At 36.6% G+C, this 26981-nt stretch overlaps 1 protein-coding gene and 1 long non-coding RNA gene across 7 annotated transcripts; one reads left to right on the forward strand and one right to left on the reverse strand.

Annotated features, from left to right (window-relative positions):
• Positions 1–596: 596 nt before the first annotated feature.
• dnmt3bb.2 (DNA (cytosine-5-)-methyltransferase 3 beta, duplicate b.2) lies at positions 597–23138 on the reverse strand. Of its 5 annotated transcripts, XM_073937998.1 has the most exons (26): positions 21691–21760; positions 21546–21585; positions 20647–20769; positions 16914–17059; positions 16625–16796; positions 15041–16539; positions 14755–14902; positions 14546–14665; positions 14327–14442; positions 14202–14249; positions 9515–9658; positions 9314–9421; positions 7330–7471; positions 6931–7194; positions 6796–6840; positions 6633–6712; positions 5770–5882; positions 5341–5524; positions 4971–5055; positions 4723–4868; positions 3979–4069; positions 2792–2940; positions 1545–1630; positions 1365–1434; positions 1161–1282; positions 597–1061 (listed from the first exon to the last, which is right to left on the reverse strand). In XM_073937998.1, the coding sequence occupies exons 2-26, from the start codon at positions 21577–21579 to the stop codon at positions 905–907; spliced, it is 4392 nt and encodes a 1463-aa protein (XP_073794099.1). In that variant the 5' UTR covers positions 21580–21585; positions 21691–21760; the 3' UTR covers positions 597–904.
• On the forward strand, positions 21184–26577 carry LOC141380473 (uncharacterized). Of its 2 annotated transcripts, none has more exons than XR_012398436.1 (5): positions 21184–24511; positions 24610–24745; positions 24896–24986; positions 25115–25209; positions 25651–26577. It is a non-coding gene; the product is annotated as an uncharacterized lncRNA (long non-coding RNA). The 2 variants fall into 2 exon arrangements; XR_012398435.1 differs by having other exon boundaries at positions 22125–24511; positions 24896–24982; positions 25075–25209.
• Positions 26578–26981: the final 404 nt, after the last annotated feature.

Consider the following 26981-nt stretch of genomic DNA (forward strand, 5'->3'; position numbering starts at 1 on the left):
TGTATCTTGGAACATTTGATATCTAAATGAATAGAAGTAATAACAAATAATGGATTTAAATGAATGAATGTGAATTTTATGAAAGATAATAACTGAAGTTAATGCAGTAAATAAAAATGATCAGTGATAAAAAATGGCAACAAGTGAAAAATTTAGATACTTAAAGGGATAGTTCACCTAAAAATTAAAATTCTGTTATCATTTACACACTGTTCCGTTTTTAAAACTTTATGAGTTGGCATGTCTGTGTGGAGTTTGCATGATCTTTGGTTCTGTGGGTGCTCCGGTTTCCCCCACAAGTCCAAAGACATGCGCTATAGGTGAATTGGGTAAGCTTAATTTTCTGTAGTGTGTGTGTGTGTGTGTGTGAATTAGTGTGTGGGTGTTTCCCAGTGAAGGGTTGCAGCTGGAAGGGCATCCGCTGCGTAAACCATATGCTGGATAAGTGGATGGTTTATTCCGCTGAGGTTACCCCAGATTAATAAAGAAACTAAGCTGAAAAGAAAATGAATGATCCCTTTAAAATATGGAGACAAAAATGCCCAATGGTGTTCTTATATATATATATATATTCGTTAAATGTCTTGCAAAAAGCATTGCACACAATTAAAAGGTTTATTTTTTTTAGCTTGGTCTCACATCAACAATTTTCTATTTGCAACTAACATGTAAAACATGATTAGAAATTGTGAAAAATACAATTTTTAAAAAGTGACACGTGATTTTATGCATTATTCAATAAAATACAATCAACCTTCCCACGATTATTCCAAACTACTCTTCGGCTAGTCATAACAGTTTCATTAAAAAAGTTAAAAAACACTTAAAAAGCAACATAGTTGTGTGTCCCTGAGTCTTTTTACATTGACCAAAATAGAATTAAAATCCTCATCGTAGCCTCTCTTCATTTCACAGGGAATTCGTCACAAGCAAAGTAATCCTTCAGTGGTGCTAAAAGATGCCTAATGACAGGAACGCTCCAGGACTTCCCCAATACTCTCTGCCTCTGCGGACGACCCATGCTTTTCACATCAGTGTAATGCTTCGGAAATCCAAATATTCTGTGGAAGTGTCAGAATCATCATAAATAAAACATTCATCATTCAATTTATAGTTCTTTACACAATTTTATTGTTAAAAAGTAGACAAAAAAAACATACTTCTCCAATTCTGTGATCCATATGTGGTCATCTTTACCATTCATGGTGACGGGGAAATGTGCATCATTGGTGCCCTGCTTCAGGGAGTTTTGCCGTGTAGTGATAGTGCGAACTTTTTCATACTGGAAAATAGTACATTTCAGTGTTACGACCACTGTGACATCATTATAGTCAAGTGTACTTTTATTAGGTTAGATGACTAACCTTTGCAGTGCGGCCAGGCTCCAGACATTCTTGAAGACAGAGTTTATCATTCTGAGATGCTATGATTGGTCTGGCAAAATGTAATAAAAAGGTATGAGGTATACTGTCATGTTCATACACTTAAAACAGGTGATTGTATATTTCATGAAGTGTGATGGTTACACGATACCACTGACGCACCTGTTCATGCCAGGTATGTTCCCCCAGAAGTATCTTGCTCTGTGAGCTGGACTCACTTTCACGGCATCAACAAGCACAGGGTTACACTAAAAACAAAAACCACACAAATAAAAAAGCAAACAAATACATTTTTAAAACTATGCCAATATCCACTACCTGACAAAAGTCTTGTCACCTATCCAAATTTTAGGAACAACAACTAATATCTTGACTTTTAGTTGATCATTTGGTATCAGAAGTGACTTATATAAAAAGGCAAAGGCCAATAGATTAAGCTTTTTTTACCAAAATAAAATATGATCAAGCCTTGAACTGTAAGGTCTGACTCCCATGAGCTTGGAGGGCTGCATCCATACATGTCTGCAATGACTCAAATAATTTATTAATAAAGTCTTCTGGAATGGTAAAGAAAGCGTTCTTGCAGGACTCCCAGAGTTCATTAAGATTCTTTAGATTCATCTTAAATCCTCCATCTTTTCCCGGAATTTTCAATAATGTTCAATTCTGATCACTGGGCTGGCCAATCTTTGAGCACCTTGACTTTCTTTGCTTTCAGGAACTTTGATGTGGAGGCTGAAGTATGAGAAGAAGCGCTATCCTGCTGGAGAATTTGCACTGTCCTGTTGTTTGTAATGTAATGGGCAGCACAACTGTTTTAATACCTCAGGCTGTTGATGTTGCCTTCCACTCTGCAGATCTCTCGTACGCCCCCATACTGAATGTAACCCCATACCATGATTTTTTTCTTGACCAAACTTGACTGATTTCTGTAAGAATCTTGGGTCCATGCAGGTTTAAATGGTCTTTTGCAATATTTGTAATGATGGGATGAGGTTCAACAGATGATTCATCTGAAAAATCGACCTTCTGCCACTTTTCCAAATGATCAACTAGAAGTCAAGTTATTATTTGTTACTCTTATTACTGGGATTGATGACAAGACTTTTGTCAGGTAGTGTAGGACATTTTTAAAGGATTAATTCATCCAAAATGTAAAATTCTGTTATCAATTACTTTTATATGCCAAAAAATGGACTTTGAATGTCACACACACCTTGCCATCTATAGAGGATCATAGAGCTCATCTAAAATATATTAGTTTATGTTCAAAATATTATCGAAGGTCTCAAGGGGTCATGAGGGGTATCATGAGGGTGAATAATTAACACAAATTAAATTTTTGGGTGAACTAATCCTTTATATTGGCAATAAAATGTGCCAAACCTTTATCCAACATAAACACTTACTTCCAGAAAGCGGCAAATGTCCGCTTTAACGTGGGTTTGCATGAAGGTGACATTCTCAAACAGCCAGAAGAAAGGTTGTGGGTCATCCTCCTTTGGCTTCAAAACATTTAGAAGCCGATAGTATTCAAAAAACAGCCGTCCAGTGCCCTCTGTAGAGAGTAAAGATGATTTAACATCCAACAAACAGGGCTTGACATTAACACTCAAGAACACGCCAAATGCAGGTAAATTTCATCTAAGAGGATGATTAGGCATACGGTGAGACACAGGCAATCCTCGCTCACTGACGTTGTGAGCAAGGCACAGCTGATGAGATGTACGCGAGTGCTTAAAAGCTTCCGTTTCATTGCGCAAAACAACCGTGCCTGAAAATGTAACTGTTGTGATAATTTCTCTTAGAAATAATTGAAAAAAAATAAGCGCCTCTCGAGCACCCACAGTCCTGCTGCTTTCAAGAGATCTTCGGATTTTTTTGTATGCAGCAGTTATTGCCACTTTCGCTTTTACAATTCTTTGAACAGATTATTACTGGGCCTAACATTAACCGTGTGCATGTGATCATCTTTTTACCATCGCACACAATGTTTTTCACCAGCTTCCATTTGCTTGCAGTTATTTTTGGTAATATAGTTTAATTATTATCCTTTACAATAACATTGCTTTAAAAAGAGATTAACTCTCCATAAACTGATGATCTGGGACCTTTAGCCCAGACAAACTACTGTGTATAGTTTTAGATAAATGATAATAATTTTTTAAATTGTCAATTGTTTTCTTTTTTAAATTATAGAATAAAAATTGTATATATACTGCTACATTTAGCTTGTTTTGCCACATTATTTAAAAAAAATTGTGGCAAGGAAATATTTAGTTTGATGTGCAGAGAAAAATCGGTAAATCCAGTGTTGGGCCCTAAAAAGTCATGAAAAGTCAAAAAAGTTAAATTAATAAGGAGACGTGGATATAACAAGAAATGTCAATTTTTTAGCATGCCAAAGTAACATTTATGCATATAAAATACATTTTCCCAACAATAAAATTGGCTAGTGAAAATGGCGAGTGGCTAGTAACATTATAAAACTACTGGCATTAGTGGCTGGTGATCAAAAAAGTTAATGTCACGCCCTGGCAAATGAATATTTTATGATTTAATGCTTGAACTTTGTCTTTCAGTACTTTTGTCTTACCATACAAGCCTTTCCGAGCAGGATTGACTATGGACAAGTCATTACATGGACTTCCACCAATGAGAAGATCAAATGGACCCCACTGCTCTATCTAAAAAAATGAAGAATACAATCAATAAGCAGACTGCCGAGGAGTCTTTTTGATATGCGTGACTAAAGTCCCAAAAAGTACGAAGAGATGTTTGAACTCAAAATGCATCTCATAATTTACCCTCCCTTATATTCCAAACCTATAGAATATTTATTTATTGACAAAACAAAAAAATAAGACATTTAAATCTGAGTTATTTCTGTTCCTTCATTGAAAGTCAGTTCACTAAGTAAATCTGATGGTATAAAACATAAACAAGACTAAATATAACACATAAGTATATAGAAAGGTTTAATCCATGTCTTCTAAAGAGACAAATCCCTTTACCTGAACAGGTCTTTTTTATTTACAGATTATATATATATTTTTATTTACATGATTGACAAACAGCGTTTCCTGCCTTTACATTTACCCACAGAAGCTAGAGCATGCTTGCTGGACGCATGAGAATCGATGATATTCATTCTTGCCCACAGCAACATGTGTGAGCTACTACAAGAACCAATTAGATTTGTTCATGATTGTCAATCAGTTATCAGTTAAAACCTCTGATTGCTTCATTTGTGTTACAAAGAAGAGCAAGTCTTATGGGTTTGGACTGACAAGAGAGAGTAAATGATGACTGCTTTTTTTGTGACCAATTTGTAACTCACATGTTTTTTCGTAATGTTTTTCACATCATCCACTTGAGTGATTTTCCCATCATGGTTGACCATAGAAATGGTAATTGACTCTTCATCAATTTCTGAAGCCACATATTTTTCCACTTTGAAGCCAAGATCTCTCAGAACAAGATATCCTAAAAGATACAATGCACTTAAGTGAGCCATATGACTTGTATAAGAACAGACTACAATAGAAGTGCATTCAATTATAATTGAAGATATATAGGCAGTTTTACCTGTGGCTATGCCATCAAATAATGACAGGACCCTGATTGGACGTCGCTGGATAGCAGGGATTGATGGATAAACACGATGGGGTTCCTGCGGATGACAAAAATCACTAACTATTTTAATATAAATATAAAATCACAGAGACCATCTGCTATTTTTTGGTCTATATCAGTGGTTCTCAATCTTGTTCCTGAAGCAATTTCTATACTGCAGATTTTGCATGTCTCCATTGTCTTACACAACCATTCCAGGTTCTGGGGTCTTTGCTAATGAGCTGATGAGTTGAATTAGATGTGTTTGACTAAAATAATATGGTTGAGGGCATGGTTGAGAACCACTGGTCTAGATGATGAACAATATAAAACAAGCACTAACAAACTCCATGCCGGTGTCATTGGCAAAGAACTCCTGCACTCTGATGCTCCAGTCATGCCTGGGCTTTAAGGCTCCAGAGCTGGTCTCAGGTGCACACAGGTAACAGGTCCAAGGGTCCACATTTTTCAGCTGGTCAAATGTCCCCTGACACACTAAAATATCCAGACAGTCCACACAGAAAGAGCTACAAAGAGGAAAGATATACTTTTTAGCAGAGTAGGATTCAGAAGCCTGAAAACCAAACTAAGGAATCGATAAATGACTTATTAAAATAACAGTTTTATGAGTGGATAAAGCAACAGTTCAGTCTGTTTAAAATGCTATATTTGTATTATTACACCCTTGTTTTTATTCCTGTCACAAATTAGATTTTACGGTACCTTGAATAAGGCCTACAATCTAAATCACCAATTACTTAAACACACTTACCGACAGCAGCTGTCATGGCCACACAGAATGACCTCCATGCCAGAACAGCAGACGGTGCAGTACGACTGATAGCCATCTTCATCATATCTGTACAGCGTCTCCGTGAAATTAAACTACATGTAACAAAGACACACAAACACATCACTGTAATCTTTCACCTAAAAGTGTTGCTTCTTGTATACCAAGGTCTACCATTTATGTTTGTCAAATGGCAAGTTGACACTAAATGCGAAATTAAGCATTCGCACAACTTATTGCAAATTATATGCAAAGTAAATGCAAATAAACAAATAGAGGCGACTTTCTACAGGGCAATGCGAATGATGCGGAACGTTTGATCCGTTTGCACGAAAACATGGAATTCACCTGAATCACTTCTTTCGCATTAAAAAAATCGAGTTCATAAATGGTTCTGATCTGCATTTCCAGCAGATGGCAGTAATAGCAGGTAATCAAACTGAGCAACCGTAACCTTCAAGAAGTGCTGGAAGTGACTGTCATTCAGACATTTCCTAAAGGATATGGTGAAATTCAGAGTTTTGTGCGCCCCTGGATTGTGCCATGAATCTAAAACATGCCAGCATTTGGCTTTGTAGTGTTTTTGGTACTTTAACAATAGGTTCAATGCAGCAAACGTACTTATATCCATGTCTGAACTTGCAGGATGTTTTTCACATCACTCAAACAGATAAAAACATTGGTGTGAATGAATAAAGAAGATCAGGCGAGTAATTTAGAGGACATGAAGCAATGTGAACCCAGCATGAGGATGTTTTATATTTGTAACATTTAGTTACAGGTGTAGCTGAAATAACTAAATCCATGTGTGTTGAGAACTAAAGCTGTTAAACTACATGTAATACCTTGCAGTTTGTACACAGCTTTCCTTCGAAGAGTGGATGAATGATGTCAACGGACATACTGCCACATGATAAGCAGAAATCTGAGGAAAAGGATATGACATACGGTTAAACTTTCCTCATTATCAACCTAAATTAACACAATACTTATAAAAGAGTGTCCCACCTTCAATCTTTCTCTTGTTTTTAAGAAATTCATGCACCATTTGATCTGTGGAAAAAGTTCAGTAAACATCAGGTTTCTTTGTTTATTTGTCATCACAGTTTTAATAGCAGCAATGAATATAAAGCATGCACATACGTCTTTTTTGGCTGTTTTGCCTGGACTCGATCTGTACAGTTGGGATGATATTCTTATTCCGCTGTTTATATTTTCTACGGATCTTAACGGTCTGCATTGATCTGCCATTCCATTTTGAATACAAGCGTTTCTTGTCGGCGTCTGTTGTCCCGAGATCTACTGAGCCATTGTTCAGGTCCAGAGATTCAGGGATTTTATTGAGGGGCACAGTTAAATTAAACAACTTTCCTGTAGGGTTCTTGCGCTTTCCCTTTTTCACTTTCACTATTGTATATAAGAAAGTGTATAAGAAAGAAAGAGAATAGAATAAATTATATGAATACTGCATTGAAAACAATATGCCGCATACTGAAGTAAAACACTGAGGTCAAAGAAAGTCATTCAGTTGTTGTTGCATACCACTGTATTCTGCTTGAGGCTGGAGTCCATCTGCACCCAGTGGTTCAAAGCCTCCAAAGGCCCAGTTCAACATGACTCTAAGGAGTTCATCCTTAGATTCACTCTCAGGAGAAAAAAACATTCTACTGCGTCTGGAAGCCACCTAGAATCAAAGACATTTGTGTGCTTAGACTAGAATATTTAAAAAATTCTGATGCAACAAACTATCAGTATAAACAGATGATATTAACTGACATTGTTCACTCAAAAATTTTGTTCCAAACATAAAATAGTTTTGTATACAAACCACAAATAAAGCACTTTTCTACATATTTGAATATTGTTAATGACTTCTTCATTTCGGAGAGCTCATGTTGTTACAAAAACATGTAGTGTACGCACACTAGGCTATTCGAACATTTCCCGGGCGTGTTTGACCAACATCTACTGATTTATTTGACAAATGTGTGTGCTCCGTTCTGCACCCGGGTGCCGTTTGCTTGAGTGACCCTGGCCCAGTCGGATCAGGTGGGCCAGAGCTAGGCATGGGACCATAACCGTTTTATCACGGTTTGGAAAAGCCAAGGTTTTAAAACCATCAAAATTTTCTGCTACACTGTTCCAAAGGTATATGTTAGATTTTTTATTTACATTTTTTGTTTGTTTTTTAGGATAACAGTATCTCCAGCACAAAATACATGCAAAAATGCCATTTAAATTGTAAAGAGATCTGTGTTTTTAAAACAAAAGAAGACAGAAGTTAATTATCTATTTAAAAGAATTTAGCCTAACATGTTTACTGTTATAAAATATTTTAAATGTCTCTTAAAATAAAAAATATTGTGTTCAAAGGGAAAAAGTTGTATTTTTCCCCAGACATTTAAAAGGAACTTATTTTAAAGCAATAATCACAATACTGTGATACAGCAAAACCATGATATTTTTATCAAAGGTTATCATACCATCAGAATCTTATATGGGCCAAGCCTAGCCAGAGCATCGTTCGGTCGGGCTAGTGTGAGTGCAAAGCATTCCCAAGTGCAAAACTGTAGACGCTGCATTACTTTTAAGAGACTGATTTATATAAATTTATAAATCATTCTCATATTTTCAATGAACACAAACTGTCATAGTTTGTCAAAGATCCAAACCCCTTTCTGGACATTAGCTGCAACAGCAAACCTCCTAATACGTGCAGCACAATGATTTTATGAAAATGTATGAGTGTCAAAAGTGGTGGATCTGTTCAGCAAAAGATTTAACTGTGTGCCACTGCATCCAAAACGACTTACAAAATTACAAAACAATATAAGGAAAGCAATATCCAAAGTATGGAGTGAGAGCACTTCTCTTCCAAATTGAACAGTCACATCATCGATGACATAAGTGTGTTTGAGCTCAAAAAGTAAAAATGCAGTATGAGTCTGAGTAGTTGGGGGAACAGGGGACAATCCCACCCAGGCACTGTTCATGGCAACTGTGCCTAGTGTGAGTACACCTTCAAAAACTCAACACTGGTTAACGGCCAGCTATTGACACTTTTTACATTTGCGGGTTTTTCAGCAGTAGAAGCAGTCATAGCTGGGTAAACTTAAGAGCACAATGAATGGGAGAGTTTTTTACTCTGCTATCAGTGAGACTGATGACGGCAGCCAGAGGAGAGAATAATGTCAAATATACTCTAAGACCCATAGACACTGCATTAGAAATAAGCTGTAATTTGTTTTTTTTATAATTTGACGCAAAGATGACATAATACATACATAACAGCATATAAATGTTCATACGTTTTTTAAAAAATCTTAATATTTTAGCTTTTAAATATTTAAGATTATGATGACCGTTAAACGCGTTGTTACAGTCTTGTGAAAAGGGTCCTTTGGCTAGATGTGCTGGACCTTATCGTTTCAATATTTTCTTATGCCACAAACATAGTCAAGAAGAACTGCAAACAATGTGAAATAATATTATCACTACAGTGCACTAGAAACAGAATTTGCCTTACCTGCAGAGAACTGAAAATTGCATCTTTATATGCCATTACTGTAGCGAAGGAATTAGAACAAAAGCACTTGGCTAATGAAGAGAAGGGCAGAAGACTGTCTGCTTGGACCTGAAATAGATCATTTGTTATGTGTATTTTTTATTTATAGAGTGAGTAAAACATTCAAAAGCATGCATACATAATTAATTTTAATTTTTTTACTTCTGTCTGCATCCCGTTCCCAAAGAAAATCACTTTACGCATGGAGCCACAAGGCCTCTCACTGTCCCAGCTCTGAACTAGTCCAGGCCAAAGACCAAAGCCCTCAATTGGTCCCAAAACCATCTCACCGACTGAAAAACCACCCTAAAATGAGGAACACAACACTCATTAGATGATAAGAGTCTTACTATATTTTGTTACACTTTCTCCTGTTCCATGTTAAATTAACTGTTACCAGAATGTTATACTTTACAGCATAGGTGTCAAACTCAGTTCCTGGAGAGTGGCAGCTCTGCGCAGTTTAGTTCCAACCCTAATTAAACAAACCTGATCAAACTAAATGAGTCTTCGGGCTTGTTTATCTGCGTCCTAATTCGCATACTATCCATCCTAAATAGTATTTGAAAATAGAATTAGTATGCCCAAAATCGTAGTATTTTATAAAGAGTATGCCAAAGGTTCCTGGATGGTTTTCGTTCATTTCTGATGATATTGTCCACAGTACATTGTGTGTTGGACATGAATTCGACACTACAAACTACAACTACAAACTACAAACGCGGGTGAAAAGTGTAAATAAACTACAAACGTGATGTACGAGTAAGACCAACCGTGATATATACAAGCTTCAGTAAAGATGTTTGTATGACTTAATTAAAATCCAGCCAACTGGAAAATATTTAAATCGAGTTTTCTGTGTTACATTTCATCTGCAACAACAATATTGACCTTATTTAAAGACAAATTTCGACATTCGTCTGAATGCAGAATTATCCAAAAACCTGAGGAGATTTTTCTGCAAGAAAGGCCTGTGAATGGGAGATTATCCTGCTGCTGCTTCTCTAATGAGGTAAAAAATTAAATATGACAGAAATGTGGATGACTGACAGGGCTCATAACTTAACAACACAACGATCTGTTAACGAGGAAGTAGTATGTCCCAAAGCTTGCATACTCTTCTGCTACACACTCAAAAGTATAAACTTTTCCTTCACAAAAAAGTACATACCTTTAGGGGGTAGTATAAGTATGTAAATTGGGATGCAGCATTTTAAACCTATGGGTATGTGTGTTGAAGCATGGTTGAAACTAAACAGTGCAGGGCTTTACAGCAATAAAGCTATTTAAAAACCTAAATTACATGTTTGGCAAAATTGCTCTTTTGAGTCTGTAAGTTGTAGTCAAATATCTTAAAACACACAATAAATACATTTACAGGGGTTAAACTTTTTTTGGGGTGGAACTGTAAACTGTAAATGAAAACCTGGCTGGGAACACGGCAATAACAAGGATTATCTGTTCTTCAACGAGAAAAAAAAAAAAAAAAAAATCGCAGAGATTATTATACAACGCAGGTCGTGTTTACGATCATTGATAGTAACAACTAATATTAATAACATATTAAAAACTCCTTGCTTTAGACTTTACCTTCTAGAGCTTGTTCTTGTCGGCACAATATAAGTTTATTGCATGTAGGCTACAAATCAGATTATGAAGAATGATAAGAGCATGCTTTTCCTTCATTGCATCCTTTCCGTAACGTGTTTTATTTATTTATTTATGCACTTATAATTTTTTTAAATAATGATGACAATATTCACTGTCTATATATTCCTTCCGTAAACCACCAACAAATTACGCCCCTGTACCCAAGTAGCCTACCTAAGTTAATTTACATTTCATGTAAAAATTAAGAAATAAAAAAGACAAAAGTTTTATGCTAAATATTCATACAAACATACATGTTTATTGTTTAACTTTCGTTGATAAAACAACACACAGCCTATGATAATGTAAGCTAGTTAAAGATTAAATAACTTTAACTGCTTGAAACAGGAAACGTTACATTATAAAAACTTCACAAATAGCCTAAATGACACTATACTAATCAATAATAATATAAATAGTAACAAAGAACAAAAATATTAGCGGAGGCCTATTTGGGATTACAATGCTTCCAGCAGCACTGAATGCCCGTTCTGACGGTGTGCCTGTAGTGCAAGTGCAGATACTTTTTCGCAACCGTGGCAAAGAGAGGGTATCTTGCTCCACCGCCCGCATTTCTCGGAAACCAGCTCTACATTGCGGAGCAGCGCGTTCTCAACTACCAAATATGCTGCTCCATTTCTCATCAACGCCTACTATTTATCAGTTTATCTTTTGTATTTGGCCATTTTTGAAAAGGCCTCTCTGCCATACCTGGCTGACTAGCTGGGCGTTTACATTGAGAAGATGAAACCGGAGCTGGCTCCGCATGTCATGGCAGGGTGACATGACTGCAGATGGCTCTGGAGGTTCGACGTGTTTGTCCATTTAACAATTATTTTTCTAAACAAGCCCTACAAATAGCTTCATCCTAATTATTGATTCGCCTTTCTCGTTCATATTGATTCCAAAATGTTTCCAGATTGGCGATGTAAGAAAGGTTTTCCAGCGAGGTTCATGGCTGAACTTGAACTTGCTGTATCACGTCTAAGTTAAAGTTATATTCATAAATATAGTACTTGGCAACATAACAGAAAAATTGTATTCTAGAGCGATTGTCGTCACCTAGACCAGGGGTTCCCAAACTTTTCAGCCCGCGACCCCCAAAATAACAATGCCAGTGACTCGCGACCCCCAATATCCTCTAAGTTGGTTATAAATACAGAAACTTTGCATGCAATGATGCAGACACACCAATTAAATTTGTGTCAGTGCTTTAAATGTGCCAGAAAGTATAACCTGATGTTATAAAATCAAAATGCATCTGACGCTATTGCTGCCTTTAATATAATGTAATTACCCCAGGGGTCGCAATCCAATAGAACTAGTAACTATAAGCTACTATAGTAACTATATAGTATATAGTAACTATAAACTACTATTTTTATTTTCAATATAGTTATGGATAAAATAAGTTATCCCCCTTCATTGCCCCGCGACCCCTCGGGGGGTCCCGACCCCCACTTTGAGAACCACTGACCTAGACCATCACAGCCCTTACATATGATATTGCATGCATTTGCATACATGTTTTATAAGCTATAAAATGAAAGCCTCAGTTTGGTGCAAAGTTATCATAGACAAAAATCAAGAAAATCTTTGGATTTGTTTGATTCGTAGATTGTAGGCTATTTTAAAAGCTGATATTATATAAGAACTATTAATAACTGTAATTTTCCAAATAAAAAAAGGTTTGTTAGTTGTAGCCCACCCTAAATCATCAATAGCCTGTTTTTTAAGTTTATGAAGCGGCTCCAGACAGCACAGAGGTGATCAGAGCATCAGCGCTGGTTAATGTCAACTCATCTGTGTGAAATTGTGACCAGAAATGTCAGTCTTTCATTTTGCTTCTTTGGCAAAATACGTTTGTATAAATGTGTGTTTGCATGTGTTACCATCCCAAGAGTTAACAAATATTTGTTGTACATTTAGGGGCCGATCACAAAGCGCACGCCTTTCTGTTCCAAAATGCCTTTTATGTTGACGAAAAAAAGAAGCCCGCGCTTTTTTGTATGTCACTAGAAAATGACTGAATCAGCTGGTATGCGCGAGACGAAATGCGGTCGATGTTATAATTGTAAGTTTAATAATATTGTGATATTCAAGATCTGTAAAGTAATACAGCTCTGGATAACTTGAAACAGTGACCTTAAGTCTCTCCTCCATCATTAACAGTTTGCCATAGTCATCTTGACAACCCAACCCCCGCTGTCACCTCAACAGAAACCCTGCAGTGCTTTCATTTGACTGAAGAATGAAAAAGACTGAGGTAACACGCTTTTTCCACTCGAGCACACAGCGCGCAACGGCAAAACTTGAGGCGCACAGAGCGAGCATAAGCAGAGTGGTCGTCAGTAAACCATTAAACAGATGCCCCTTATGCAACTAAACTTTAAAAATATATAAAGCATATTTTTAATCGTTTAACTGGTACCATTAATCGGTTACAAACGCGCTCTTTTGGTTAACGGATAATCGGTTATTTTGAGCATCCCCAATTAAACCGCATGTGCAAGCTCTAAAATTTTTTTTTTTCTCTCGCGGCCGCACGCCAGAGATCCAGCATGGTGCCGGAATATTTTAAGCCCTGAATTTATTGTCTTAAGCACATCAGTAATGTGTAATTCTACATGATTTTTATACAGGGTAAATCCAGGAATCAGAGATTGAAATTCTATACTTTTTTTTAAAACCTTTTTAAAGATCTCTGCATACATTTTAAGACCTTAACACCACTTCAGGTTTCAATCAGTAACATTGCCGACATTTTAACTTGCAGTATATTTTTACTAAATACTGATTTCAAGAAACGAATCCTAAACTAAAACTGTATTTATATACTCAAAAAACTGGTAATCCAGCACGTACTGCCTTTACAACAGCAGGATTAACAGTGTTTTCTCTGCTTACTGAAGTAAACAAAGCAGTGTGGTGTCAAATCTAGCTGGATATTTTTTATTTCATAAACTACACAGCATTCATAAAAAATATAAAAAATTAATTCAGGTAAACTTTAACATACTGATATCGAATTAAAAACCTTGTAAAATAGCATTTAAGACTTTTCAATACTTTTTAAGGGCCTTAAATTTCTCTAAATTGATTTATCAATTTTAAATACTTTTAAGACCCCACAGATGCCCTGTTATAAATGCTGAAATTGGGTCATAATTTTTTTATATATAAATATTAAAGAATTTACCTGGTATGTATTATCTGTCATCTCATTTTGTGTATTTCCTTTATTTTTCTAGGAGAAAAACAAAAAGTTTAATCAAGACACCCAGAAATAAACTTAAAACATAAAACCAATGGGAAAATATTTACCGAATACTTCCACATGACTTCGCCAGCTTCACAGCCATAATCGTCATCATCATCTGTCATTTCATCATCATCATCATCATCATCATCTAAGACTATAGATACATGTGGAACATTGACTGTAAAAAGAAGGGAAAGGTAAGTTACTTAGACCTGTCTCACTGCTGCAAAACTGCCGGACAAAATACCCCTATTTTGGTATATCTGAAGAGCGCCTGAGACCTTTCTGGTTTTCTGTTTCGGAATCAGAAGAAATTGACACAATATCATCCACATCCATTGGTGCAATGTCCTCTATTTCCACTGGACCTATCTCATCCATTTCAGTAAGGTCAATGACATCTGAAATAAAAATTCATTTGTGATCCAAAGTCAGTAGTACAGATTGGCTTCTTGGCATGTTTTGATCTTTGTGGAGTTTGTATTTTTACCGGATATGCTGCTTCCCTGCGTCTCTGGGCTGAGATGTGATGGAGCGCTTTTATATGAGCTGCTGTCCGTAACATCATCCTCCATCATATCCTTCTCCTCACAGTCCTCTTTTCTCATCATCTTGAGATAGTCAGTTTGTTGAAACATCTGAAATATAGATTATTACACACACACAAAAAAACATTTAGATGTCTGCGTGAGTGAAATGTACATGGTTCTAGATGGATTGACATATGATCAATGATAATTAGGTTTCTGAAGCTCTTCATAAAGTCAGTAACTCACCTGTTTAAAAATGATCTCTTTTTTCAGTGTTTTGGGAAGGGCCAGCAAGCTAACAATTAATTTCCCGAAATTAGATGCATTTCCCATAATCCTCAGCTCTGTTTGCCAGTACTTCTCAGTTGGCTGGTCGACCGAGCCAGTGTCACCCCCATCAATTAACTGGTACTCCAAAAACTCATCCGTTAGCAGGCTGACATTGTCTGGCCTTATGCAAACACCGAAACCGACGCCTAAATCTTGGACCATTTTGCCCGTCACTTCAAGCTTTTTTCCTGGACTCAACACCAACGACAAGTTTCTCAGGGTGGAATCAGGGAGAGGCAGACGTTTGACAATATTAACAGTAACAGTGGTGTAGAAGGAGATGATGGAACTGTGAAATGTCTCCAAGTAGTCAGACAACTCTTCAGAGTGCTGCTGGAGAAAATCAGCAGCCTGTTCGCCGACTGCAACCTCTCCTCTAGGTAAATGTCCCACTGTCTCCTGTACAAGTGAGGTCTTTCCTCTCCTGTGAAAATACTCTGCTGCTTTTGGTCTGAGGAAACTCTGTGTGTAAAGTCTCAATAATTTAGAAGCATCTTGGAGCAGTTGTAAGACACTGGCACCTTGGTCGATAATCTCCTGAAAATCACAAAGCGGCTGCAAAGCGTGGGTAAGAAAGAGAACGTTGAGCTTTATTTTGGGATCCTCTAGAAGAAGGCAGACTGCTTCTTCTTCTGTACCCAGAGATCCAAAGTAATTCTCAAGGTGTGACCAAGCTAAAGGGATTTTCTTAATTATTCTCCAGAAGAGAGAGCACTGAGATGTCAGATTATCAATGTCTGATCCTACAACATCTTCAAGCAAAGCTTGTAGATCTGCTGGGAAAGATGGGAAGTGTTTGTAGATCTCTGTGATGAGATTCAGAATCAGATCAGAAAACTCAATTTTCTCAACACCACTGTGACACACTTGTCCTGTCAGGTCTGTAAGTCCACATAAAGACACAATCTCAGCTTTCATTAACTGTAGACCAGCTACAAGATGTTCGTGATCTGGAAAATCTGAATATAATATGGCCATGTTGAATAAAGGTATTCCGATCTTCCTCAGAGTGTCCAAGATGTAGTTGCAGATGTCTTCAGTGGACTCTTTTGTTGGATAGACAACATCCAGTAGTCTGATTTTGTTTTCCCCAGTTTCTTTGTCAAAAAAGCCCAACAAGAGCACACTGGCCTTCTTGTCATCCTCGAGCTCCACTCCATGTAAAAGATAAAGGCAGTATGGAGTCTGTCTCCAGAATGGTGTAATGTCTCCAAAAGATTTCTGGCCTGGACAATCCTTACTATTCACATTGTTTGATTCATCATCAGTTAAGGTGGATGAGCCATACTTTCTTATGAAAGATGTGAGTGGACTCCAGGAGACTGACTCTTGTGACGTCTTCTCAACATGTTGCGTTTTCTGGTTTGAACTGGTTTCTTCAGTATTGTAGAGGCTTGACACATTTTCCTTTTCAACTATGAATAAAGAAAATAGATGACATCATTAAACTTAAATATCAATTTTACAGAATTATTACAAACACAAAAAGTAAACACCTACTTGTTTCAAACTCTCTGCTTGATTTCAATGAAACTACTTCAGGTTTAATGAAGGCCACCTGTGGGTTACATTTCTGCTTTGCAAAATTGTGATCATACATGTCTTTGAACCATGTAAGCAAATCACACGTTGTCATAATATCTCCATTCACCAGCAATGTCAGCTCCAGCTCCTATAAAGACGAAAAAAGATGCCTGTTGCCTGTGTTGACCACTATAATTCATTCATTTAACTGAAATTGTACATCATAAACTTTCCATTCTACAGTGGAATTCTATTGTGTACTCACTTTTTGAATCTGTGCTTTGCTGAAAGCTTCCTGTAGCAGATTATAATTATTCAAGATGTCTAGGTTCTCCTCTGCTGTGAAATTCACTTTAGTTACGTCAATAGATCCAGGTTGAATGATGTCCATTAACTGACAAAAAGCAGCACCTGAAAAAGTGTAAACACCATAATATCTTATATTTATTATTAATATATAAGAGATATAACCCTCAAAACATGGGCGACACGATGGAGCAGTGGGTAGCATTGGCGCCTCAAAGCAAGAGGGTCGCTTGTTCAAGCCTCGGCTGGGTCAGTGGGCTTTTCTGTGTGGAGTTTGCATGTTCTCCCCGTGTTCGCGTAGGTTTCATCTGGGTGCTCCCGTTTCCCCCACAATCCAAAGACATGCGCTATAGGTGAAATGGGAAAGCTAAATTTTCTGTTGTATGTCCAGGTTGGGGGTTGAGCATTTGGCTAGCGACCCACCTCGTGAAAAATTAGATGTTACGAAACACCAACATGGTGTGGCTAAATATCAAATTCGATATAAATTACAGAGAGCTTAACATGCTGCAATTTAAGAAAAAGCATGCAATTACTAACAACGCCAGCAAATTAAGAATAGATCTTCATCAGTTTGACAGCACACATGCTGCAAATCCTTACAATGTAAAATAATAAAAAAACACGCTTTTGTGTGTGCTTATTTACACAACGCAAACATTTTATGAAAATGCACTATTTTCTCAAAACGAAAATGTTTCGAGGAGACCCTAAAGGCTGATTTGACAACACACACCTGTTAGCTGTGATCAGTGTGTTTGGGACTGAGAGCCACACAAACCCATTGGAGCAAGTGTTTACAAGTGTCGAGTCTAGGGGGAAACTGTTGTGTTGTGTTTACCTAATGATTAAAGTTGTTGCATGTCCGCCAGTTCCCACCTCTGAATCAGAGTTTGAACTACTTGTACATAAATGGCTCATTTCCACTGACTGGTACAATATGTTATGGTTTGGGTCGGTACGAGTCACCTTTATCAGGCTTGCTTTTCCACTAGCATGGGTACCTTTTTGGTGGGTGTGGTGTATGACAAAGTTTCAGTCGACGTCATGCTCGCTCGAGAAAATGTCTACATTAAAGCTGCACAGGTCGCTCCCATATCATATGAAAAGCAGTTCTCACAAAACAGACGCTTAACACACATAAATACTTCTGTATAAATGTTTATTACTAACTTTTCTATGAACATGAGTTACCAACTACAGAAAAAGTACACACAGCATACATTTCGTCCTTAATTAGGTTCAAAACAACACAAAGTATAGCCTACAGTCAATGAAAACCTCTCATCTGTGTCTGTAATCTTCAGCAGCACATGTAGCCTGTTAGAGAGTCATTCCATCATTCCCAGTTCATATTAGTCCAAAAGGTGATGATAAAAATTAAAACAAGGCAGTTTGTTCTCGTTTGCTGAAGAAATAACGTGCTCCTTGGCTTTCCTTTTTTTCCGTGCTCCACTCTTGCGTTTGTCCTTTTCTTTCTGAATGTGTCATTCTCGCGTTTGTCAGCTTCTCACAGGATCGGGTTTCCAAAGCTTGTCAATAATCAAGTGCACAATATTATCATCAGCTCAAGAAGTTAGTTATTTCAGATATAGACGTGCGGTGAGCGCAAGTAATCTCTCGCTGTGTATTTCAAACATGGCGGGTCCTTTGTTTACATTCTGGCTTGTTGCGAAAGCGAATGACATATCTCTGTAAACCAATAGCGTTCAGCTGCACATCTAGCTGCGCCTTTTGGTACCCTTTCTTGTGTTTGGGACCCTTTTGAAAGGGTGCCGAAAAAGTGGTATGGTACGGTTTGGTTCGGTATGCCTTTTGACTGTGGAAACAGCCATAAAAGCGTACCAAACCGAACCGTAAGGGCTGCTTGATTTTGGAAAAAATCATAATCACGATTATTTTGGTCATAATTGAAATCATGATTATTTAAAACGATTATCAGTTGAAGTCAAAAAAATTGGCGCTCCTGAGAATTATTTTTTTTTAAATAAATATTTCCCAAATTATGTTTAACAGAGCAAGGAATTTTAACAGTATTTCCTATAATATTTTTTCTTCTAGGCTTATTTGTTTTATTTTAGCTAGAATAAAAGCAGGTTTAAATATTTTGAAACCCATTTTAAGGTTAATATTATTAGCCCCCTTAAGCAATATATTTTTTGATTGTCTGCAGAAGAAACTACTGTTATACAGTGACCTGCCCACCTACTCTAATAAGGCCTTTGAATGTCACTTTAATCTGAATGCTTGTATTTTGAAAAATATCAAGAAAAATATTATTTACTGTCATCATAGCAAAGATAAAATAAATCAGTAATTAGAAATTAGATATCAAAACTATTATGTTCAGAAATAAGTAATAAAAAAAAACTTCTTTCCATTAAACAGAAATAGGGAGGAAAAGGGTTGCTAATATTCAGGAGGGCTAATAATTCTGACTTAAACTGTATACATACAGTTATTTTCCTCCCTGCAAAGGAAAGAGAAATAAATACAATAGAATAAAATATGAAACAAACTGTGCTTTAAGCATCTTAACTGTAAGAAAAACACTTTAGCTACAAAAGTCCTTTAGTCAGGAGCAGTGAGAGATTTTCTCCTTGTTGTTTGATTAATGATAAAAACAGGCGGCAGCAAGAATAGTGCGCTGTCTCTTTAATGGTTTCTCTTTCACGTTTCTGTTGATCATCAACTCGTTTGTTTATTACACAAATGAGGGTTAATATGAATAATCACTAAACACCGCGTTTTGAAACATATTTGACCATTAAAGCGCTCACGTTAAGATGACTTTAGATGTCTGCGCTCCTCTGCTCGTCTCAGTGTGCGAATGAGACCGAATGCTGACCGGTTGCATGCTTCTGACTGTGTGTGCAGGCGCGCGGTCTTTCGCACTTTTAAGCTGGAAAAGAGGGTGGTATATGATGCAATAATCATTTATCTCGATTAATGTTTTTTCATAATCGTTTGAAGCCAAAATCGAAATAGAAATCGGATTTTTGATTAATTGCACAGCCCTACGTACCGTACCACTCAGTGGAAATGGGCCATAAGGTAGTGTTCAGAAAACAACAAAACACCCACAAAGAAACGCGACACAGAGGAACATAAAAACCTGCCAGCTAGCATTTCAGAAGTGTTATTGCAGAGCAACACTAACAGCCCGCGGAATAATAAATGCATGACTATGTACAATGCACATAGATCACATCGATCCGTGGGTCACGTCGATCACTCGATGCAGAAGTATAAACCAGTCCTAAAACGTGAATGACCCGACTAATTAGGTTATGGTTATTTAGGCTTAAATACTAAAGACACTTCAATCGGGATATTAAAATAAACAAACAAAAAAAATATTTTTTTAAAATCGCCTACAACTACACTGAGCAATAGTCACAGAACAGCGGCGCTCTTCACATTTTTGGGCCCCCTTAAAACATTTCCAATGTTTTCTGTTCTTTTTGTGTTGTGAGAAAATGCAGCGTGTTTTTGTAATTTGTTTGCGTTGTGAGAAAATGCATTATATTGCTGGGGTTTTTGTAATTGCACAAGTTTTTCTTAAATTGCAGCATGTTAAGCTCTCTCGGCCACCGTAATAATAAACGATCTTGGGAGTAAGTAATCCTCAAAACAAGCTTTAAAATTAGCATCTATTTAAACATGTTTTAATTAGCCAGAAACAAAAATACCTGAGCAGGTGTCCTCCACTTGACTGAACGTGGCTTGAAGTAATCCATTGAGCCAGTCCAACAGCTCACAGAGACTCTGTTTATCATCTCCGATCTTTACATCTGCCACCATTTTTCCATAACCTGTGGAGATAAAATAATGTTAGTCTGAAGTCATTACTGTAAATTGTTTACACATAAATAACACTGACACATAACTTACATAATCATGTTACTATGCGATATTTAGTATGTATTAACTACTTTACAACACAAAAGTATTTCCAAGAGCACAGTTAATAAAATGCAATACATATGTAGCAAATATTTTGTTCATTATATATCTTCAAAGAACAAGACCAAATAGGACTGTTGTTCTTTACACGAGAGCGTCCATATAAAGTCGATTGGGAACAGTTAAATACGTTTCAAATAAGAGCGCTGTGAGAATGGCAGATACATTCAATGTTAATTTAGCAAGTACACGCATGCGCACACGGACCCCTCAATTTGCCGCGAAAACTTAAAGGGATGCCTCCCTGATGCCTCCCAGCAGTCATTCCTCCACACACTCGCTGCTCGACTGGACACACGCACACTACCCGAGAAACAAAGAGACGAACCCTTTTAAAAACGAGTTAACGTTCAGTTACTTGTCAGTACTAAAATGTGACTGAATCTAAACAACTTATTCAGAAGTTTGAGGTATTAACACAAGCTAAATGCAACTGGAAGTAGGTTTATAAACAGTTTTAGGAGCATTATATTTGTTTACCAGAATGAATATAGTGATCTTTTATTTGTAAACACGCATGTTTTTTGAAAAGCACGAGCATTGGCGATAACATTCACATGTGTTGCAATTACAGTCGACAACTATATTCTGATGTCGCAAATAATCTGTTTTTAAAAACACTCACTTGGCTTCATGTACTTTTCCCCTAAATGAAACATTTTGCGCTACAGCAGTGTTGAGAAAATGTAATTGGCGATTTAAAAAAAAGTATCTAAATGTGTTAGTTTTTAAGAGTAAGGTAGGATTCATTTATAATATAATCATTTTACCAAACACTGGTTAACAATTTGCAGCTCACGAGTACAGCAAAGTTAAGTTATTTCCGCATCCACACGCCGCGCGGTCTGCTCTTTACATACAGGGTTATATACGTTAGATCATGCAAAATCTATTGTGTTCGCCACTACTTACCACCACCGTCCGTCCAGTGTTTTGGTAATCGGTCTCCTCGGCGATACCGCGACTTCAGCAGATCATCGGATTGGTCGCTATCACGTAGGGAGTCGATTTTGTTAAGATCCAAAATCGTTCATAACATATGTGCTCCTGCAGAGCAACGTGGAAGCGCGTTGTTTCCGTGGAAATGGTGTTGATTCATCCAAGTGATTCGAATCTTTTGAATCAATTGACCAAAATGATTTGTTCTCGGATTGTTTAGTTACATGCTCACACCGGTAGGCGGCGACCAGTGTCTGTTCCCTGTGTGTCCTTTGTGTGTTTGTTCACGGAGGAAAATTAATAGTGTTGTCTTTACAGCGCAGCTTGAAAAGCCTACACGTTTTCACAAATCCCCAATTATCGGCGTTGCTTTAATCGATACTTTCTACTTCGCAAACTAAATTAAAGGAACGACGTGCCCCTCTCTTCTCGTGCTGACGACCCTGCAGACCTTTCCTCAGAGTCACTTTCAGTCTCAAACAATGAACGACTCCGCGATGGGGGCGGGTTCGTTCAGCTGGTTCAGCCAATGCTTTTGTCGCGCAATACTTTAAATACAAACGTCTTAAAAAAAGAAAAGAAAGGGAAATAAATAAAATTCGCAATTGAATGCTACTACGTTTACAGGCTACAAGCTACATTACAGTTACGTTTACACTATCCTGAATACCACATTTAATAGCGAGTTTTGATTGGATAATCCGGTGGAATATAACGTCAGTTAAACATTGTAAAAGTAACTTGTAAAAAATTAATAAATTATGAGCTTCCAGAGCGTCCTCAAAACCGCGTTGTTGAACTTTTGAATGAATCGTTTGTTTCGAGTGATTCATTTCGAGCCGCTAAAGTCACGTGATCATACGACCTTTTGGACTTTTTCAGTGTGAATTTACAAACCATTTTATTATTATTTATTTATTAGAGAATTCTGTTTTTTATTATTATTTTAATGGTAAGTTAAAAAAGTTATAGCCTATACGTTTTTAATCTCTCTTAACAACAAAAATGTGTTCTTGTTCTTATAGCTGTTGGCCATATATTATTATTAATAGTACTAGTAGTATTTATTATGTAAGCCCAAACATTTGTAACTTAGTCCCTTAATTAATCAGGGGTCGCCACAGCAGAATGAACCACCTACCATCATAGCTTCCAGCAACCAACACTGGGAAACACCCATAAACTCTTGCATTCACACGCACGTTCACTACGGCCTATTTAGTTTATTCAAGTCACCTCTTCTTCGCTGACGAGCGGGCGCCGCCATTCGAATCTTTTTGGCTCGAGACTTCCGGTTTCATTAACATCCATTTAATTTTAGACATTAAAACAGCTCGTTTCGCTGTTTGATGTTACAAACTGATATGTCCTGATTAGGCTATATTATTCTACTTGGTCTGTATAGTCATGCAAACATTTGTTTGTAGAGCAAGTAGTTAACGTAGATCGTTTTCTGCCGTTTATTATTCCTAGTCATTTCTCCCATAGGCGACTGAATCGGAAGTTCTAAGACAATCGCGAAAACAGGCGCAATTCTGACTGTGGAGGAAACCAGCACCTGGTGGAAACCCACGCCAACACGGGGAAAGCATGCAAACCCTGCAGGGGCTTGAGCGACATTGCACCACCGTGACGGCATTAGCACACTTTTTTTTCTTTTTTTTTCAAAACAACTCAGGAAAGATCAAACTATGAAAACACGAACAATATAAATAACAAATTGCAATACATTTTTTTTTTGCTTTTACAAATAATGATAACAACTGTGTGTCAAACTAATCATTCTCAAGACATGAATCAGCAATTTAGTTCTTGATATCAACAATCAGCATTCTTCAAGACTTGAAGTTGATTTGTTGATTTATCAGGTATTACATTTAGTAACAATGTTAATTCTTGATAATCAACAATTAAACGTCACCTGTGAAATTCACTCTTGATATCAAGAATTGAATTTCAAAGTTAGAAATATAGTTCTTTATTGTATTTTCACTATCATTTATATTCACTTTACATTGTGATTTAATTGTTTATATCAAAATCCAGCCACTAGTGCAAATGTCTGTTCTTGTTATCAACAATATACAGTCAAGCCCAGATTTATTCTTACCCCTGAAAAATTCTGACTTCAACCAGTGTAGGGTCCAGCCAGTTGATCCAATGACGGTGTCCACTGGTGGATGAAGGTTCACTGCATGCTCGGTCTTTCCAGTGCACAATGTTGATTTATATTAAACTTAACTCATAACTGACTCCAATTTTAGTATGAGGTGGTTTAGAATATTAATATATTTATCCTCGTTCTATCTGACTCCAAAACATTGATAAGATTATTTTCTTTTAATATTATTTTAGATTATGATTGAATATTCTCTTTGATTTGTTATTAGATATTATTCTCATTTACTCAGATTCCTATAGCATCCTGAGTCTTGTACCGGCCGAGTATACAATCTTGTCAGTCTTGGTCATGGTCTATATAGAACCAAAAATGGATCTATCAAGCGCTTCATATATGGAACCCCAAAAATGTTCTAAATAGAACCATTTTAAGGGTTCATTAAATAGAACCCCAAATGGTTCTTTCACTTTTAAAAGAAACGGTTCTTTATCTAGCCTGGAAACTGAACTGCATCATAAAACTTGTTCTTGGTATGTATCATTGTTTTAAAATCCATACAAACTGTATTGTGGTCAGTAAAATGAAATGAATATTATAAAAGACTTCAAGATTGTATTTATCATTACAGAAAAGTGTCATGGGACCCATATTAAGTTCCCAACTTTGGTCTGCAGGACACAAGTAGCTTTGAAGAAGAATGATCCCAGCTTAAAGAAAAACACGTCACATCCATAATTGTTTGACATCTTCTTCAAGCACACCTGGTAAAGTATTGTATTTTATAACATGCGTATTTCAGACTTGTTGGTTGTTGTGTACTGAAATATGTGATAAGTGAGAATATTAAGGTCGTTGCTTAATAAAAAGTCCTGCAGAGAAGAAATATGTATCGAAAGGTGTAAATTTGCCTACAGGATACCTTGTTGCAATGTCTTCAAAACAAACTTAAAAATGATGGGATCAAAAGGAAGTGAACTGGACTCTAAGGGAATTAACACAAGGCAAGTTCATTTCAATACATTTTATGTCAAGATTAATTCTGTGATTTAAATTCTTATTTACACACTCTACAAATGCTGTCTTCCTACCTCAGATGGTGATGCACCTAGAATGCGACACCGTTTACGAATAAGTCAAGAACCAAATGAAACCCACTATTTGAGTACAGATTATGGAGGGGTCTGCAAAACTAATGGAGCAGTTTCTTCTTTTTGAAGTGCCAAAGCTTGTGAGTAACCAAACACTGTTACATTGTGTGCCAAATATGAAAAATCTGTATATGACATTTTAAAGCTCATTTGGTAAAGCAATGCATTAGCAATGTCAAATGTGTTCCAGAGCTCACATATTAATAAATGTATAGATTAAACACAATCTAAGTCCCTTTGGATAAAAGTATCTGCCAAATATGATGTATGTTATTTGATATACAGTTATTTTGTTTTGTTCTTATTCTAATTTTATTGTTTTATTTAATGTACATACTGAATTGAGGTCACTCAGAAATGTCAATTTCATTAAATTCTGTAACAAATGAAATGCAGATTAAATAGAAAATTACAGCTGTCTACACTGTATTTCTGTATTTTTGATGACTTTAAAGTACTTGTATTGCTGAAAATGTGTTACTTGGAAACTTACACAAAGTAAACAAAATGTTTTAATTTAGGATGCTGCATGTAAGGACTTAGTGAAGAACACAGAAACATCTTTAAAAGAAATGGCCCAAAAGAAGGGAAGGAAAGAAGAAAGTGCTCTATGCTAGTCTCATTGGACCAGCAGAGGAAACCACAGAAGGTAACTACACTTTCCACTTTCACTTTCCAGCCACAACCCAGCACTGGGAAACACCCATATACTCTCTCATACACCTGATTCACTGATTCTCTCATTCACTCATATGGCCAATTCACCAATACCGTACACATGCCTTTGGACTGTGGGGGCAACTGGAGCACCCAGAAGAAACCCACACAAACACTGGAAGAACTTGCCAACTTCACACAGAAACACCAACTGACCCAGTCGGGACTCGAACCAGTGACCTTCTTGCTGTGATGTGACGGTTCTAACCAGTGAGCCACTGTGCCACCCATGGACAAAACTATTTACGTTATAAGAGAGGCCGGCAAACGTAAACATGCTACAGGTTGTGGAATGGCTGTTCTCAGTGTTTTGTCTAATCATTTTGCGATGATTTGTATGCCATTAAGCACTTTCTTAATAACTTTCATTGAAAATTATGTATAAACATGGATGTTGCCATGACCAATACGTACATGTACCGTTTGTTATTTAATAGATGTTTGTGTATTGTTTCTATCTGCATTGTAATACATTTTCATCATTTTAGAGATGTTTGAAGGTTAAGTTTTGTATTTGTTCAATCAGTAAACAAGCTTACAAATGTTTATTAAAAAGTGAAATCATTAGAATTAGATTGTTGAATGCCATTAAGCTGTTAATTATGTTCACTAAATAAATAATAAAATGTAAACTGTTTAGAGGTAGATCTTATACAAAGTACGCAGAGGTGCAATTTTAAATATTTAAAAAATTATTTTGTAAATGTAAATTGAATAAATTGAAACGATTAGAATTTTCTGCATTGGTTTTATTTTTTATTCAATAATAAATAATATTAATTAAATAATAAATAAAGAACCCTCAAATGGTTCTAAATAGAACCATGTAACTTAAATTCAAAGAACCATTTGGGGTTCTATTTAATGAACCCTTAAAATGGTTCTATTTAGAACCTCTTTGGGGTTCCATATATGAAGCGCTTGATAGAACCATTTTTGGTTCTTTATAGAACCGTTTCTTTTAAGAGTGCACACTGAATTAAAAATTCTGAAAACTGGACTGAAGCAGTTTCAATTTACTAGAACTTCTATTTTAACTGCTTTGACACAATCTACATTGTAAAAGTGCTATACAAATAAAGATAAATTAAATTGAAGTCTGTTGAACACAAAATAAGAAAATGCTGGTTGCTTG

The sequence above is a fragment of the Danio rerio genome, chromosome 23 (assembly GCF_049306965.1).
Source record: "Danio rerio strain Tuebingen ecotype United States chromosome 23, GRCz12tu, whole genome shotgun sequence".
NCBI lineage: Eukaryota > Metazoa > Chordata > Actinopteri > Cypriniformes > Danionidae > Danio > Danio rerio.

Excerpts from the sequence above, each read along its gene's own strand:
- dnmt3bb.2 (XM_068216669.1), bottom strand. The coding sequence starts at position 20,758 with ATGGTGGCAGATGTAAAGATCGGAGATGATAAACAGAGTCTCTGTGAG. Across the intron at positions 2,941-3,978 it reads TGCTCGGAAAGGCTTGTATG|AGGGCACTGGACGGCTGTTT; the intron begins GTAAGACAAAAG and ends TACTCTCTACAG. Across the intron at positions 1,631-2,791 it reads ACATTTGCCGCTTTCTGGAA|TGTAACCCTGTGCTTGTTGA; the intron begins GTAAGTGTTTAT and ends TTTTGTTTTTAG.